General features: G+C 31.3%; 3 protein-coding genes across 15 annotated transcripts in view; all 3 read left to right on the top strand.

The window, feature by feature from the left end:
- The first annotated feature begins 3476 nt into the window (after window positions 1-3476).
- Window positions 3477-6023, top strand: LOC109608336 (M-phase inducer phosphatase-like). Of its 2 annotated transcripts, none has more exons than XM_020024756.2 (3): window positions 3477-3654; window positions 3972-5009; window positions 5106-6023. In XM_020024756.2, the coding sequence occupies exons 1-3, from the start codon at window positions 3599-3601 to the stop codon at window positions 5374-5376; spliced, it is 1365 nt and encodes a 454-aa protein (XP_019880315.2). In that variant the 5' UTR covers window positions 3477-3598; the 3' UTR covers window positions 5377-6023. The 2 variants fall into 2 exon arrangements, with proteins under 2 accessions (XP_019880315.2, XP_049823164.1); XM_049967207.1 differs by lacking the exon at window positions 3477-3654 and adding an exon at window positions 3734-3816.
- Window positions 6024-8530: 2507 nt separating this feature from the next.
- On the top strand, window positions 8531-10046 carry LOC109608337 (M-phase inducer phosphatase). The gene has a single exon (XM_020024757.1). It carries the CDS (start codon window positions 8604-8606, stop codon window positions 9840-9842), a length of 1239 nt encoding a protein of 412 aa, XP_019880316.1. The 5' UTR covers window positions 8531-8603; the 3' UTR covers window positions 9843-10046.
- Window positions 10047-13147: 3101 nt separating this feature from the next.
- Window positions 13148-17492, top strand: part of LOC109601249 (latrophilin Cirl) — a 183623-nt gene continuing 179278 nt past the window's right edge. For 4 of the 12 annotated variants that reach the window (XM_049967155.1, XM_049967165.1, XM_049967144.1 and 1 more), the window contains exons 1-2: window positions 13155-13561; window positions 13826-13876. In XM_049967155.1, coding sequence (XP_049823112.1) covers window positions 13550-13561; window positions 13826-13876 — 63 coding nt within the window. In that variant the 5' untranslated portion in view covers window positions 13155-13549. Of the gene's footprint in view, window positions 13562-13825; window positions 13877-17492 lie in introns of all 12 variants that reach the window. The other 8 variants (XR_007547980.1, XR_007547979.1, XM_049967182.1 and 5 more) reach the window with 4 other exon arrangements.

Raw genomic sequence — 17492 nt, 5'->3', positions numbered from 1 at the left:
ATGAATGCCGCCGCACGAATAAAATTATTCCCTACAAAATAATTAAAACTTTGTTGTTATTATTTTGGCTAACGTCAAAAGTGTCGACGCTAATTAAAAGTCTCTAATAGTGCTGCGTAGACTAAATAATACATGATCCGGTCTACAGAAATGAATTTCAAAAAAAAAAAAAATAAATAAATAAATAATAAAAGACACGTCGTGAGATTTTGGCAGCTTTCAAGCGAACAAGTTTCTAAGTACATATGCGAAAATATACACAAAACTTGTGTATTACCGAAAACTTCTCACGGCCCTTTTTGCAACCATCAATTAGCGACGTGCCTTACTTTGTAGCAAGTACAACGTGCTGTTAATCCCCGAAAAAACCGCATAAATTACACAGTTTTGCATCCCGATACGCCGAAAGTTGTGCATTACGTTGTTTGTTGTTAAATAATTACGGCAAATAGGACAATATGAGAGCAGGTGATAAGTATTTGCAAAGATGCACATTTCGTGCTTTCAAATCCGATTTCCCATGAGATCTGTTTGTAGACTAGTTTTTCTAAGAAACTGTTTGCGCTCATGCTTTAATTTATTTATTTATAGATTGTGTGTGTGTGTGTTGCTGTGAATTTTTTTAATTTATCGAATATCAATTTGTTGCAAAATACGCATTAGATAATTGTAGTAATGGGGTCAGAATTAATAGTATTAATTGTTCTTTAAACTCGAATCGCCTTAATGACAAAACAAAGTTATCACAAAAGGAAGCACGTCGTGCTTAACATCTTATCAGCATAATTGGCATAATTTCATGTAGCGATTTTAATAAAACGATTTTTCTCTATTGGAATAGACGTGATTATTTATAATCAACAGAACTAATTAAAATCATCACGAATATCAAAAAAAAAAAAAAAAAAATTGTCAAAAAATTTCCATCACATAAATTCAGCTTATTAATATATTAATTTTTTAATTTTATTTATTATTAAAAAAATATAACTTTATTAGTAAAATTTTAACGTCTCACTAACATTAATGTGATAAAAATTTACTGATTCAAAGATTTTATTCCCTTAAAATGAAAAATTAAATATATATTCAACTAAATTAACTGATTTTACTCTTAATTTTACCAATTCAAATGTACAAGTTTAAATTAATATTCTGTGGTATTTTATAAACTATAAAATATTAATAAATAATAATAAAATATAATTCTAATAGTTTATAACGAAAAATAAGATTTAAATGCCTTCACTGATAATAATCTGATATATTTTACGTAGATACAATTAAAATTTATTAATGAATAATAATAAAATATAATTCTATTAGTTTATAATTAATATTGGGTTTAAATGCCTTCAGGGACAATAATCTGATACACTTTATGTAGATACAGATAAAATTTTAGTGATTCAAAGATTTTATTTCCTTAAAAAAAGAAAAACAAAATATATATTCAATTAAATCAACTGATTTTACTCTTAGTATTACCAATTTAATTATACAAGTTTGAATTAATATTCTGTGGTATTTTGTGAACTATAAAATATTAATAAATAATAATAAAATATAATTCTATTAGTTTATAACTAAAATTAGGATTTAAATGCCTTCACTGTCAATAATTTGACAAATTTTACGTAGATACAGTTAAAATTTAGTGATTCAAAGATTTTATTTCTTTAAAAAAGAAAAACAAAATATATATTCAATTAAATCAACTGATTTTACTCTTAGTTTTGCCAATTCAATTATACAAGTTTAAATTAATATTCTGTGGTATTTTGTGAGCTATAAAATATTAATAAATAATAATAAAATATAATTCTATTAGTTTATAACTAAAATTAGGATTTAAATGCCTTCACTGTCAATAATGTGACAAATTTTACGTAGATACAGTTAAAATTTAATGATTCAAAGATTTTTTATTTCCTCAAAAAAGAAAAACTAAATATATATTCAATTAAATTAACTGATTTTACTCTCAGTTTTGTCAATTCAATTATACAAGTTTAAATTAATATTTTGTCGTATTTTGTGAACTGTAAAATATTAATAAATAATAATAAAATATAATTCTATTAGTTTATAACTAAAATTAGGATTTAAATGCCTTCACTGTCAATAATGTGACAAATTTTACGTAGATACAGTTAAAATTTAATGATTCAAAGATTTTTTATTTCCTCAAAAAAGAAAAACTAAATATATATTCAATTAAATTAACTGATTTTACTCTCAGTTTATTATACAAGTTTAAATTAATATTTTGTCGTATTTTGTGAACTGTAAAATATTAATAAATAATAATAAAATATAATTCTATTAGTTTATAACTAAAATTAGGATTTAAATGCCTTCACTGTCAATAATGTGACAAATTTTACGTAGATACAGTTAAAATTTAGTGATTTAAAGATTTTATTTCCTTGAAATGAAAAACTAAATATATATTCAGTTAAATTAACTGATTTTACATTTGATCTTTCCAAATAAGTTTAAATTTATATTCTATGGTATTTTATAAACTATAGAAATATTAATAAATAATAATAAAATATATTTCTATTAGTTTATAAATAAAAATTTGGTTTAAATGCCTTCAGGGACAATAATTTGATACACTTTACGTAGATACAGTTAAAAAAATAAATAAATAAATGAACTGAATTTACTCTTAGTTTTAATAATTTGATTTTATGATTTAAATTAATATTTGGTATTTGTTAAACTATTCCATAGTTCTAACAACAATTTGTTAATTTTTTTATTTACATATAATAGAATTTAGAAATTATATAATTATTATTGTATAATTTATAAATTATTTTATTTATTATATCTTTTTACCTTATATGAATGCATTTAAATTTTATTTAATTTATTTTTAAATTAATATAATTTTTGATTTTTGTTATTTTTGTTATTTCAAATTGACAATAAATGAATATATGAAAAAATTACGACTTAAATGCATTTAAATTTTATTTAATTTGTTTTTAAATTAATATAATTTGAATTGTTTTTTTGAACTCAAATCGCCTTAATAACAAAACAGAGTTATCACAAAAGGAAGCACTACGTGCCTAATGTTATCGCCATCAACAAAATTAAGAATTAAATTTCAAATAACCATATTAATAAAGCAATTAAAACAATATATAATAATTTGTTAAAATTGACAATAAATGAATAAATAAAGCCTAAATCTAAAATTTCATTAACAACGCAAGATATTAACAACGAAAATGAAAAAAATTTCATCACTCCTCCAGCACGTCAAGTGAAGTAAGTAAACAGTAAAAATACAAATTGAATTCGGTTTGCAGCAGCAGCGCTCGTGGATAAGGGCCCATCCCTTTCGGCTTAGGGTTGGCTCCCCCACCTCTGCAGCCGTCGACTGCACGTTCTTTATATACGGCGGATCGGACGGTTGATGATCAGTTCACAGCGCTCGCTCGTGGTGCAAGCAGCTCGCAGCTCGCTCTAGTTACGTGTGTCCGACCGACTCTGACGAAACGATTCATTCCTTCGTATGTTCTATTAAACTCGCCCCCGTATTGGATAATTCTACGTACCTACGTACGGACCGTGCATAATGTGGGATCCCATCACGATCAACAACGGCACGTGCACATCTTGCTTCGGCTCGAGGTAAATACTGTATACTTTTGGCTAGTTTTTATTCGGCTTTTTTTGATTTGAATCAATTTCGAATTGTCCGTATAAACAACAATAAAAATAATTTCGGTCAGTTGTGCGGCTACTGGCTACTGGCTACTACAGAGTACATAGGTTAAGCGGAATTGCTCCGAGGTGTGTTTACAAATTAGCAATATTGGCGCGAAACAACATCATAAAACGAGTTTCGGTGCCCGAGTTGGATGATAAATCTACATGGCCATCCACACTATCTCTCCCATTCGGCGGAGATAAAATCCATTAACTAAAACGGTCCGTTTCATTTGCAGGGCTAGGCGATACGGCTCGATGATGGACAAGGAAAATCTCCAGTCCCCTTCGAAGATGGACGACATGTCCATGTACGAGAACAATAGTCCGAGAATTGCGCCGATTTGCAGCTCACCATCGCACTGCACCCACAACATAATACGCCGCCCCTTGGAGGACCACGACTCAAACTCCCAGGACTCCGGTTACAGTGCCAGTTTTCAAAGTGATCATGTCACCAAGTACATGTCCTACACCTCACCCAGCAGGGGCTCCTTCCAGTCCTTCGGCTCCAACTCCATGGGCTCCATGGAGGACGAGTTCTTGGAGGACTTCTCCGACGTCGAACCCCTGGAGAAGCACGGCAACCTCCCGGAGGACTTCGAGAAGCTGTTGGACGGCCCGTTGATCACCAAACCCAAACTGTGCGAGACCCAAACGGAGTTCTGCGCCAGACCTCCCCTACGGAGGTCCTTCTCCCACCAGCCCTCCACCAGGGACACCCCAAACAGTCGGCGCATCCGCTCCTGCCTCTTCAAAACCGACGACGTCCGCCCCTTCAAACGCCCCGACCCCCCGTCCACGGTCCAAGTGGTGGTTAAAAAGTCCAAGATCTTCGAGGACGACGAGGACGAGGCTTCGGTGCCCGAGGTGCCCTTCCGCCCCCAATTAAAACGCGCCTTCTCCGCCACCGAGGAGAGCATCATGAGTGCGGTCCAAAGGTCCGCCGACACGGACGACTTGATCGGCGACTTCAGCAAGAGCTTCTGCCTGCCCCTGACCAACGGCCGTCACCGCGACCTCAAAGCCATCACGCCGCACACCCTGGCCGCCCTCATGCGGGGGGAGTTCGACCACAGCATCGCCTCCTTCAAAATAATCGACTGCCGTTACCCGTACGAGTTCGACGGCGGACACATCAACGGCGCCATCAACATCTACACCAAGGACAAGTGCTTGGAGCTGCTCAACGAAAACACGGTGGCCCAGCAGCAGCACAACAAGAGGCACATCTTGGTCTTCCACTGCGAGTTCTCCAGCGAACGTGGACCCAACCTGTAAGTATCCCACTCACCCACCCAACCCAATCGTCACAACCAAAAACAAAAACACCTGGGAACTGTTTGCTTATTATTGTCCTCCCCTTGTTACAGATACAGATACTTAAGGAAGGAAGACCGCCACAGGAACGAGCAGGAGTACCCCTCGTTGAACTACCCCGAGATTTACCTGTTGGAGGGCGGCTACAAAAATTTCTTCCAGTACTATTCCGAAATGTGCATCCCGATTGCCTACAAGGAGATGCTGCATCCGGAACACGAGCACGATCTGCGCCATTTCCGACAGAAGTCCAAGACTTGGAACATGGACAGTCGCCCACGTCCGCAGTTGAACCGCAGAAGGTTTGGCAGACTTGACGTCTAAAATGTCAATATATTTAAAGCTAAAGTACAAATTTGTGTGAGGAGTGAGTGTGTGCGTGAATCGATTTGAACTGTACAAATTATGTGCCACATTGGCACACCATGAACAGACATAGTCTTGTTTTATTATTGGTTTTATTAATGGTAATATTGTATAGTGTAGTGTAATAATTGCTCAAATCATCAGATGAACAGAGCCATTTTTGCAATGCTGAGTCGCCAAAGTTCTTTTTGTTATTTTTTTTAACAGTCCACATTTATAAAAGCAAACATTTTAGTCCTCTATATATTATTTTTTTTATGTGCAATGATTATGCAATAATTTTGTGATGTTGCTTTTACGAAAAAAAAATCAAACTGTGTTTGATCTGTTAAAGCAAATATTTATGTTCTATAATTATTTAATTTTTAGTATTCAGTATTTGTGCATTTGTGTTCGAAACCCCCTGGCAAACAACTGTATATTTATTTATAAAAAATTATGTTAATTTTTAAACAAAAAAATAATGTGATTTGTCCTACGTGAGGACAGACTGATATAGAATAATCCAGGGCATATTGATTAATTAAATACTGTATAAGATTTTATAAAAGTGATATATGTATATTATTTTTAATTTATGAAATAAACTATATTATTTTTTAAAACCTAATCTTTTATTTTTAAACACCTTATGTAACTAAACTTTATAATAAAAAGGTAAGAAAAAAAAACAATTTAATTTGATAATAAGTTATTTATTAAAAATTAATATATTTAGAATTTTTTATTTAATTAAAGTTTTTTTTCTTTTGAAACAGGATATATTTTTGATTAATTCAGAATGTTCATCTTTAGTTTCCCACGATTTTAATTTCTAACTTGTATGTAATTATGTAAGTTTGAACATACTAGTTAACTGACATCTTGTGAGTAAATTTAGACATACAAAGTTAGTCGTGGAGCCCCATCTATGTGCCGATAGGCAAAATAAAATTAAAATTTTATAATTGTTAATATTTTTAAAAATTTAACACTTAAAATTATAAAATATGGGTATATATTGTTCTTATTTTTAAAAGAACATGTAAATATAAAATAATTTTCATAAATTCTATACTTAAAATAGTTTATTTTTTTTAATTTTGTAAATTTAAAATAATTATATTAATTTAAATTTATCCTTTTTAGTTTTTTAAATTTCACAGATGTAATTAACAATCTTGTTTTTATTTTAGTTAATTGATTTAATTAGTAATTTTATAATTTTAAATTAACAATTTTAATATTTTTGTATATTTAAATGGTTATAAATTTTATGAAAAATTATATAGTCAATATAATCATTTTATTATAATAAATAAAAAATTAAATTTAATATAAAAAATGAGGTTAAATATATATTTTTTTATTTTTAATTTTTAAGCTTGTCTTAAATTTCATAAATCTAAATAAATAATTTTATTTAGTGTGTTTAAATTTAATTATTTATTTTTAAATTTTAAGCTAAAATTTTAAATTTCATAGATTTAACAATTTTAATTAAATATAATTTGTCAATTTTTTTATACATTATATTTTTAAATTAATAATCTTCATTAACAACTTTTTTATGAAATATGATGTAAGAAAAATGAGATTAAATATAAAAATATGTATTTTATTAAATTCTCAATTTTAACATTAATAGTTAATATTTAGTTAATTAAATAATAAAACTGATGAATTTTATATTAACTAACATATGTATTATATTCAAATTTTGTGTAATTAAATTGATATTTTATTATTATTAGAATTTTTTAGATTTAATTGGTTATTTTAAATTTCATAGATTTAAATTAATAATATATTTTATTTAATTTTTTTAACATATTTTTGTAAATTTTGTAAATTTAGAATTTTATTATAAATATAAATTACACGAAAAGAATGATGATTAAAAAAAAGATTAAATATAGAAGAATTTGATTTATTACAATTTTGCCTAAATGCACCTCTGCAGATTAAATTAATATTTCGAAAAATTATTGCATCAGAAATTTATACCTGAATTTTAAATTTTTTTTTTTTTTGGAATTTAGGAGTTTTTGAAAAAAGGCCACTTTTCAAAGGTTTTAAGTTGTTATTATTATTATTGTTATTATTATTTAAAAAAAATATATATATAATTAACATGGAAATTTAACTACTTTTAATATCAAAAATTTGGTATTTAGACAATATAAATTTAAGTTAGACGAAGAATATTTAAGAAAAAATAGAAAATTACAATCCTAATTTTAATTTAAATACTTTTAATATCAAAAATTTGATATTTGTATGAGTATCAATATATTTAGAGATTTATTAGTTAGACGAAGAATATTTAAGAAAAAATGGAAAATTACAATTAACGACTTTTAATAACAAGAAATTGATATTTGTATGAGTATTAACATATTTAAGATATATTATATATTTTACTTAAATATAAATTTGAGTTACACGAAGAATCTTTAAGAAAAAATGAATAATTACAATACTAATTTTAATTTAACTACTTTTAATATCAAAAATTTGATATTTGAATAAGTATCAATGTATTTAAAATATATATCTTATTTATTATAATATAAATTTAAGTTAGAAGAAAAATATTTAAGAAAAAATAGAAAATTACAATCATAATTTTGTTTAAATAAAATTTAGCATAATCTTATTTGGAGTGAATAGAAAATTAATATTAATAAACGACTTAAATGAATATACAAATTTGTACCTGTACTTAAAAACTTAGGTCAGTTATTTCGGATATAAATTGTAAAATAAAATCAATTTGTACTTATACTTAGATAAATATTTATCAGTACTTTGTACTTGTGTTAAAATAAGAAACTTTAAAACTGCATTTTAACACTTTAAAAACTGACACTTTTATCAAAGGAACAACTTAAAATAAGACCCAAATCCCACACAGAACCTTCCAAGTCTAAATATAATTCACATCTACCGTACTTCGTCCGAAAACCTCCGGGGGTTAAGAAAAACCGCGGGCTTATAGGCGTTTCGGGGTTGTCAAAAGTCGTGGACTTGAACGCAGTGGTAGGGAGGAACCATCCCTATAAATACCACATCCGCACCGTTTAGTGATCAGTTCACAGGGTCTCTTCGTTAGGTAAACATCTACCTTGCCCTTAGCCTCATAGTGTCAGTAAAGTTATTTATGCTTAAAAAGTAATTGGATATTATTTACTTCGGTTATCAATATGTGGGATAAGGAAAACCAATCGCCAACCAAAATGAACGACTTGTCCATGTACGACTGCAACTCTCCAGTTGCACAAATGTGCATGTCTCCTCACACTTCCATTCACCGACCGTTGGAGGACCATGACTCAAACTCGGTGGACTCAGGATTCAACACAAGCTGTGACACCGCTAAATTCACCTCCTACTCTTCAACAAGCAGAGGATCATTCCTGTCCTATGGATCTAGTTCAATGTCATCGATGGACGATGACTTCATGGAAGACTTTTCTGATATCGAACCTTACGAAAAACACAACGAATTGCCGGAAGGTTTCGAAAAACTGCTCGAAGGACCCCTCATCAACAAACCAAAACAAGACGACGACGAAGAATTCGCAATCCGACCACAATTCCGCAGATCCGTCTCCTACAATCCCTTCACATCAACCACCCCAACGGCCACCAAAGTTCGTTCCTGTCTGTTCAGCGAAGCCCGTCCCTTGAAGAGGTCCGAACCGTTGACATTCAGCGAAATCAGTGTGAAACGTTCGAAAATCTTGGACGACGACGAGGAAGCCGCCGTTCCAGTAGTGCCAGTTTTAAAGAGGGCTTTCTCGGCCACCGACGAAACCATCATCAGTGCAGTGCAAAGATCATCAGACAGTAACGATCTGATTGCGGACTTCAGCAAGGCCCACTGCCTGCCCCTCACCAACGGCAAACACCAGGACCTCAGAGCCATCACCCCCCACACATTGGCAGCCTTAATCAAAGGCGAATACAGCCACACAGTGAACTCGTTCAAAATAATCGACTGCCGTTACCCCTACGAGTACAACGGCGGCCACATCGACGGCGCCGTCAACATCTACACCAAAGAGGGCTGCCTGGAGCTCCTCCACGGCAAAGCCTCCGAACAACACCCCAACAAAAGGAACATCCTCATCTTCCACTGCGAGTTCTCGAGCGAACGCGGCCCAAACCTATACAGATACTTAAGGAAGGAGGACCGCACCAGGAACATCGAAGATTACCCGTCCCTGAACTACCCCGAAATCTACTTATTGGAGGGCGGCTACAAGAACTTCTTCCACCATTACTCCAATATGTGCATTCCGATCGCGTACAAGGAAATGTTGCACCCCGAACACGAAGCGGATCTCCGCCACTTCCGGCAAAAGTCCAAGACTTGGAACGCGGATTCCCGCCATCGGCCCCAGACGTCGCGCAGGCGTTTCGGACGGCTCCAAATTTGAACGTCATCATGTGATGATGACTTGTGACGATGCAATTGTATATTTGCTGATTTATGTGCAATTTTTGGCAATAATGTTAATTTATTTATAGTCTATTGTTAGTTGTGACAAGAAATGTGATTTGTTGTAAGACTGACTGATACAGAGCATTTTATTAATGTACATAGCAAATTTTATAGTCATTCATTTGTATATAAGAGATTATTTAAATAAACGAACCTAATAATGAACATGCATTTGTCTTATTGTTAAAATATTTTCCTGAATTCAATTAGTAAATAGATTTGATAACAATCTAATACAAGTATGGCAAGAATAATGAGCTGGAACTTCAATAATTATCATATTCTTAATATAATATCTCTGTAATGCTTCGTGATTAAGTTATTTTATAGTTATTATAAATAAATGCTTATCAATTTTTTAACACAATTTCTCAGTAATATTTCGTAATGTCAGCTGTAGATTTTAAATATTTGGTGCTTACTTATTTACGTACATTATTTTTCACTTTTTCTTACCTTATTATTATAAATATTTAAGGACTTATAAACTATAATTAACAATTTTTTAATACAATTTCTTGATATAATACCAGTATCAGATTTCTAATTTTATGATAAATTAATTAATTAATAAAATATTTAATTTCTTAAAAGTTTTAATAATCATTTTAAAATTTCATTTGATTTTATTATGAATAATAACAATAAATAAATTTCTATAATTATTAATTTTTAATACAAATTTTCTCTAATATTTCTTAACAATCATAAAAAATTAAATTTTTAATAATATTGGTAAAATTTAAAACTTTATTATTATAGATTTTTTAACTCAATTTCTCAGTAATATTTCATGGTATAATTAATACCATGAATTTTAATATTTAATTTGAATAGTTCAACAATTTCTTATTAAAACTTATAATAATTTTAAATGAAACATTAATTTATTGATTAAATCAGTTAATAAAATATTTGAGGCCCAGTTTAATATAAAAAAGGGGTAAGAAAATAATTTAGTATAAAACAACTTAAAATTATATTTTAAATTAAATATTTGATAATTTTTATAAAATCTTACTTCAATAAATAGGGTAACAATAGTGAAAAATGAACAGTTTGAAATACTTATTTTTCTTTATTTTTTATCTAACACACTTCCACATATTTTTTATATATAAAAATTTTAAAATTAAATAATAAGAACAATTAATATTGCATATTTTAAAATAAATTAAATTTAAATAAATAATATATAACCTTATTTTTTGTAACTATTATTTAGTTAGTTAATTAGTTATTTACTTATTATAGTATTTAAAATAGTTAATAATTAAATATTCTGTATTTAGAAAATATAATAATATATGTTAGTTTATTACCAAAAAATGTAATTTTGCAAAATTAGTCTCATAAATAAATAAATAAAACAATAAATTAAATCTATAATTATCTCGATTAAATAATAAATTATTATCATATAAGAATTAAGATTATCTAACAAGTATATTGGTAGTGACATCTAGTAAATAACGAAGGTATTTCGAAATGAAAACGTCAATTTAATATTTGTTCAGCAAGCGCCATCTATAATAAGTAAAGGAAATGTAAATGGTATAAAACCTGTACAATTCATCTTATTTAATTATAATGATATTTTTGTGAGCGCCATCTGTCTGAGGGAAGCCAAACTATTATTTGTTTTAAGTGTAGAATATTTTGTTAAATTTGAATTCTTCTTTTTACACGTTAATATATTATTTCTATATTTGAACATAATACATATATACACGGTGTTTCATAACTTATCCGAAATTTTTTAAGCAGATATGCACTTCTAAACAATATGTCGATTTCCAACAGAAAACGAGATAAAAAATATTAAAGTTTGTAACAAATCTTACTCTACAACATTTTTATACAGTGTTTACTTTTTAATATTTTCAATTATATAAGTCAAACTATTTTTTGGTGGTTTTATGTTGTTTCAACCGAAGTATATACACAGGGTGTTTCAAAGAAAAAATTGATATATTAAACATTTTAATAATTGGAAATCATTTTAAAATTGAACTTCACATTTGGAATATAAATAATAGAGTTCTCAGTAAAATGACGACATCTAGAGTTTTAAAATCACTCTTTAAAGTACCAATGGAAGAAATCAACTGGGTAAAATGTGGTTAACTGTGAGCAGTAACAGGTGGCGCTCTTTGTTGTGGTTTAAAATATGAATTCTAATTTAAAATTTTGACAAAGTTTGTTAATCTACATAAAAAACTGCGAATGAAACAAATACAAATCAAAACATAATTAAAAATAAAAACTAAAAGTTGTTTTATAAACATTTTATATTGGGGACGTTTTCTTAAGATAGTTTGTTTTAGCTGATTGGACTAAAATTAATAATAAATTATTGGCTTCGTATTATAAACAATAAATATGTAACAATTTGAAATACTATTTTTTATTGGGTTGCCCTCTATTGGACGATAGGAGGACTTGTCAAAAGATAAATTTTAAAACTAAAAAGAAGGAGCTGCCATCTATGAGCCAGTAGCTTAACACGTGACAGTGGCATCATCTATCCTAAGGTATATAATTCGAGAATAAGTTGTCTGTAGTTCATTGACCAAAAAGTGACGCATTCCACATTCTTGTAACTAGTCCGTGTACTACAGAACATACTTAAGACAATAATCTGGAATACATTATTATAATGCGTCGCATAACAGAGGGAACAAATACCTGAATCGAATTCCATTGGACAACAAGTCAAAGAACTAAATCAGACAATTAACGGCAAACAACGAAGGGGTTAAATAAAGTTCAAAATTTCAACAAAGACCCCGAGTGTCCAGAACGAAAAAGCCGGGCCAGCCATCCTGCCACGGTACGCTTCATCGGCAATACGTGTGCCCCGTGAACCAAAATAAAAGAAAACGGCCGCGGCAAATTCGCGGGGGGAAGGTCTTTGGCCTCTGGCCACCTTGCGGTAAATTTTCGAGGTGTCCGCGCGGCCCCGCGTAAATCCTGCCCCAATTTACATGAACGGACGCGTTCAGGATCAGCGACGGGGGCCCCCACGGCCCGTCGGAATGTGCGGCCGCGGCACCGTTCCGCCGGTCCTCCGACACCGCGTCGATATCTAACGTCCGAACTCGCCCCGCTGACGACGACGGCCAATACGAAAAAAAAAAGAAAAAATTCGAAAAAATAATCGGTGGCAAGCGATGTCATGCAGGTAGCGGCGGTCCGTTGCCGGTCCGGTCCAGTATGGCCAGAGCGCTGGGATAAAAACTGTTTCGCATTCCCGACGCGCGAGGGCGCCCCATTCCGCCATCTACGTTTACTTTCTTCTCGAACGTCGCATCGGCTGGTCGCACGGCCCGCTCGTTTGCCATCGTCCGTCGACTGTGTATGACCCCTTGGTACTTGGTGTGTGAAGCTATTTGGTAGCGCAGTGCGTCCGGCCGCCACAGCCACCCGAACTTTGCCTGCTGCGATACGCGTGCACGAAATTCAAATTGGCCCAGTCCAAAAGAACGTTTCCACCGTCACTTCTTCGAGTGCAAGTCTTGTTTTCTGTACCCAAGCGCCTTCAATCTCTTACGTGGTTATGTGCGTATACCTTGTGCTGTGAATGTTACTTTAAGCCAACTGTGTTTAGTGATTCTACTCATCTTATTATAATGGATTACTATGTTTATAAAAGTAAGTTTGTAGTAAATACGATCAAGTTTTAGTTTATAGTAAACAATTTCATTCACTTCTTCCATCAACTCCTAACTAAACTAACTAGATTTGTTTGTGTAACTAACTCCATTCATTAATTACAACTTAAACAAGTAGTTTTAGCTTAGTTAGTTAACCCATCCATCAACATTAATTTTTAGATTAGCTTGCTTTGCATGGTGTGTGTTTTAAATAATATTAATAAGCACCATGTAAATAGTATTCTTTTTTTTTATTTACAAGCGTCCACATGGCGAACATGACAAAATAATAATTGACAGATGGTTTAAGAAGGTAATATAATTATATTTCTGTATTTATTGTAGATTTGACAACAATGCAAGCAAGTGCGGCTTTAAGAACATGTTTAGAAAGCCAATGTTGGCGGTGGGAAACATTAATTCTATAAATCCAACATCTTTTTAACCGTGCGCACTTATAATTAACCACCACCACCACCACCACCACCACCACCAATTTCAATCGCAATTTTAATCAAACGCCCGAAACCAGTTCCAGTCCGCAATAAGCAAAACAAAAAATAAGTAAGGCGAAAACGTATAAATGTAAATTTCATTAAAATTAGGTTGACAACAAACAAGAGAAGAAGTACTCGTCGTCGTCGGGACAGTAAACCAAAACGCATTCGTTCGTCTTGTGCGTGGAATGCAGTTGTCTAAAAAATTACCTGCCCGACTTAAATATCAAAAACTGGACAACTTTACCTGCATCCACTTTTGCCCCCCCATTATCGCGCGCCACTTTTGCATTTTGCTCGTCGCTCTCGCAAAAAGGAAACTACTAGTAGATCTGGCTTTTGGTACTAGTTGTGTCGAATTATGTCCGACGGGCTCAAATTCACCTCGATCCCGTTTATTTTCGCTCCGCACAATGGAGCGTTTCGTTGTTGGTTGTTGGTTGTTGGTTGTTGCTTTATTATTTTCTTTTTTTTTTTTTCTTGTTTCTTGTTTCTTTAAAGTGTTTTGTGTTTACTGTTTTGTCGTAAACAGGGGTGGAATGTTGTTTTAAAAATGTAAAACAATTTGGAAGCTCTCGAGCTGATTTTATAAATATACAAATGCTGGTATTGTTTTAATTAGATACACTTGTACAATTAAATACATAATTAATTAATTAATGTTTGATAAGGGTCGAATTTAATTCACATATTCGTAATTCGTGTCGAGCAAGAAAACGATTCGTTTGAATATTCGAATTAATATTTTAATATTTATAATTTTATTTAAGAAATAAGCCAAACTAAATAATTAATTTTATAATTTGATTATCACTAAAAATGTCCTTCCAACAATGCGAATATTCGAATATATATGAGACTACTGAATATACGAATACAGTTATGATTATTCGAATATTATGAAATCAAATTTTAGACAGCAATTCATGTATTATTATAGTTTTAAATTGAATGAAGGAAAATATATGAATAATAAATTAAATAAATAAAGTCTTTCATGTTATGTTTTATTCAAATGATAAACCGAGTAAGTAATAAGTCAAGTATGACAATTAATTACGTATTTGATCATCACTAACTTCCAACAAATTGATTGTTTTGAATAACCAAAAATTCGAATATTTTGTTTAATCAAATTCAAATATTGTTATAATTTTAGACAAAATCATGAATTTTAATACAGTATTATTAAAACTAAAAAATGATTTAACTCAAAAGAATATTGAGTAGACGAGTTAGTGATCGAAAATAATTATTTGGTCACCATAAATATTTCCAACAACTCGTTTAACTTGAATGTCCAAAAAGTCTAATATTTAAATACACATTATTCGAATATTCTGATTAATCAAATTCCAATACTATTATAATTTCATATAAAATAAGGAAAAACATATTCAGTACAGTATGATTAAAACTAAAAAATGATTTAACTTAAAGGAATATTGAGTAGATAGAGGAGTTAGTGATCAAAAATAATTATTTGATCACCACAAATATTTCCAACAACTCGTTTAACTTGAATGTCCAAAAAGTCTAATATTTAAATACACATTATTCGAATATTCTGATTAATCAAATTCCAATACTATTATAATTTCATATAAAATAAGGAAAAACATATTCAGTACAGTATGATTAAAACTAAAAAATGATTTAACTTAAAGGAATAGTGAGTAGAGGAGTTAGTGATCAAAAATAATTATTTGATCGCCACAAATATTTCCAACAACTCGTTTAACTTGAATGTTCAAAAAGTCTAATACTTAAATACACAGTATTTGAATATTCTGACTAATCAAATTCAATTATTATTATAATTTCATATAAAATGACGAAAAACATATTCAGTACAGTATTATTAAAACTAAAAAGTGATTTAACTCAAAGGAATATTGAGTAGACGAGTTAGTGATCAAAAATAATTATTTGATCATCACAAATATTTCCAACAACTCGTTTAACTTGAATGTCCAAAAAGTCTAATATTTAAATACACATTATTCGAATATTCTGATTAATCAAATTCCAATACTATTATAATTTCATATAAATAAGGAAAAACATATTCAGTACAGTATGATTAAAACTAAAAAATGATTTAACTTAAAGGAATATTGAGTAGAGGAGTTTGTGATCAAAAATAATTATTTGATCTCCATCATTGTTTCCATAACTCCTTTAATTTGGATGTCCAAAAATTGGAATTTCAAATACATACTTATTATTCGAATATTATTACAGTACAGTATTTTTTAAATGAATAAAAGTAATTTAAGGTAAACGAGCATTCAATCAAATGAATGAACTTGTTACGTACCATTTTTTTATTTAAATGATAAAACGAGTGAGTAATGAATTATTGATTAAAAACTCATTTAATATAACATTCAATTTAACAATATTCTTTGTTCTTTATTACAGAAAAAAACATGTAAATTAATGAATAAAAAAAAATCACAATGTTATTATTTGCCCGTAACCGTGGTATCAGAAAGCAAATCAAATTTCATGTGTAAACATTTCAAGTATTGTGAATAAAAAACATGATTTTTACAATTAACGTTGGTATTTATTCAATTGTTGGCGACTTAAAAATACATGCACATTAATGTAGGCATTCGAACATGTTGGAATAGAATTTTTCGACGTACAAATTGAAAACAACAGTGACCGACGAGTTGAATATTTAATTAATCGACCACCTTGAACCGAGGAGATGACTCAGAACGGCAACATTAAACGAATAATTGGACGAAAACCTCGAGCACCACGACCAAACGCGGATTCCCTCCCGGACCGACGCGATCGCCGGATCCGTCATTCGTCCGGCAGTCGGACGGACGAAGAAACCGAAAAGTCCGGGCGGATTTCCGCGTCGCACAACAATCCGAATTCGAATGTTGCAACAACAAAAAGTGCAAAAGGGAAGCCGGGACAGGCGCAGAGCGGCCGTCCCGTTGCGCAGGACGCACGGACAAATAATTTTGCGTTGATGTTTTGAATCCGCGAATATCATTTCGCATATTTTCCGCGGAGGAACGGTGCGACATGCTGCCGCTCCTCCGGTCCAGTCCGTCGTACGGTGTTTGTGACGGATCGCACGCCTGAAATCTCACCATCCCATCGACGTAAGATTGCTGTTCACTGTTACTTACCTATTTATTCTTTTCCACCCTTGTACTTGTTCGTGTGTGTCTCTCTGTGTTTCGTCAATGTTGCGTCCGGTCCGTTACCGTTTCTTTGTATCGAACGAAATTAAATTTGCTGATTTACGATTACGTTTGGCGGTGTTGTTTTATGGGCGGCCACAAAATTTTCGGGCCCCGGCTAAAAACTGGCTGCGAACGGTTCGCCGTGCAAGTATATCCCAGTCGTAAAAGGCACGGCGCTTGTGCTACTTTGTCCCGCAATTGCCGCGACTAAAACCTA

This window comes from Aethina tumida, chromosome 1 (genome assembly GCF_024364675.1).
Source record: "Aethina tumida isolate Nest 87 chromosome 1, icAetTumi1.1, whole genome shotgun sequence".
Taxonomy (NCBI): Eukaryota; Metazoa; Arthropoda; class Insecta; order Coleoptera; family Nitidulidae; genus Aethina; species Aethina tumida.
This window is presented reverse-complemented; position numbering and strand designations above follow the sequence as displayed.

Coding starts and splice junctions, on each gene's coding strand:
- LOC109608336 (XM_020024756.2), top strand. CDS start 3,599: ATGTGGGATCCCATCACGATCAACAACGGCACGTGCACATCTTGCTTC. Junction 3,655..3,971: donor ACATCTTGCTTCGGCTCGAG/GTAAATACTGTA, acceptor TTTCATTTGCAG/GGCTAGGCGATACGGCTCGA. Junction 5,010..5,105: donor AGCGAACGTGGACCCAACCT/GTAAGTATCCCA, acceptor CCCTTGTTACAG/ATACAGATACTTAAGGAAGG.
- LOC109608337 (XM_020024757.1), top strand. CDS start 8,604: ATGTGGGATAAGGAAAACCAATCGCCAACCAAAATGAACGACTTGTCC.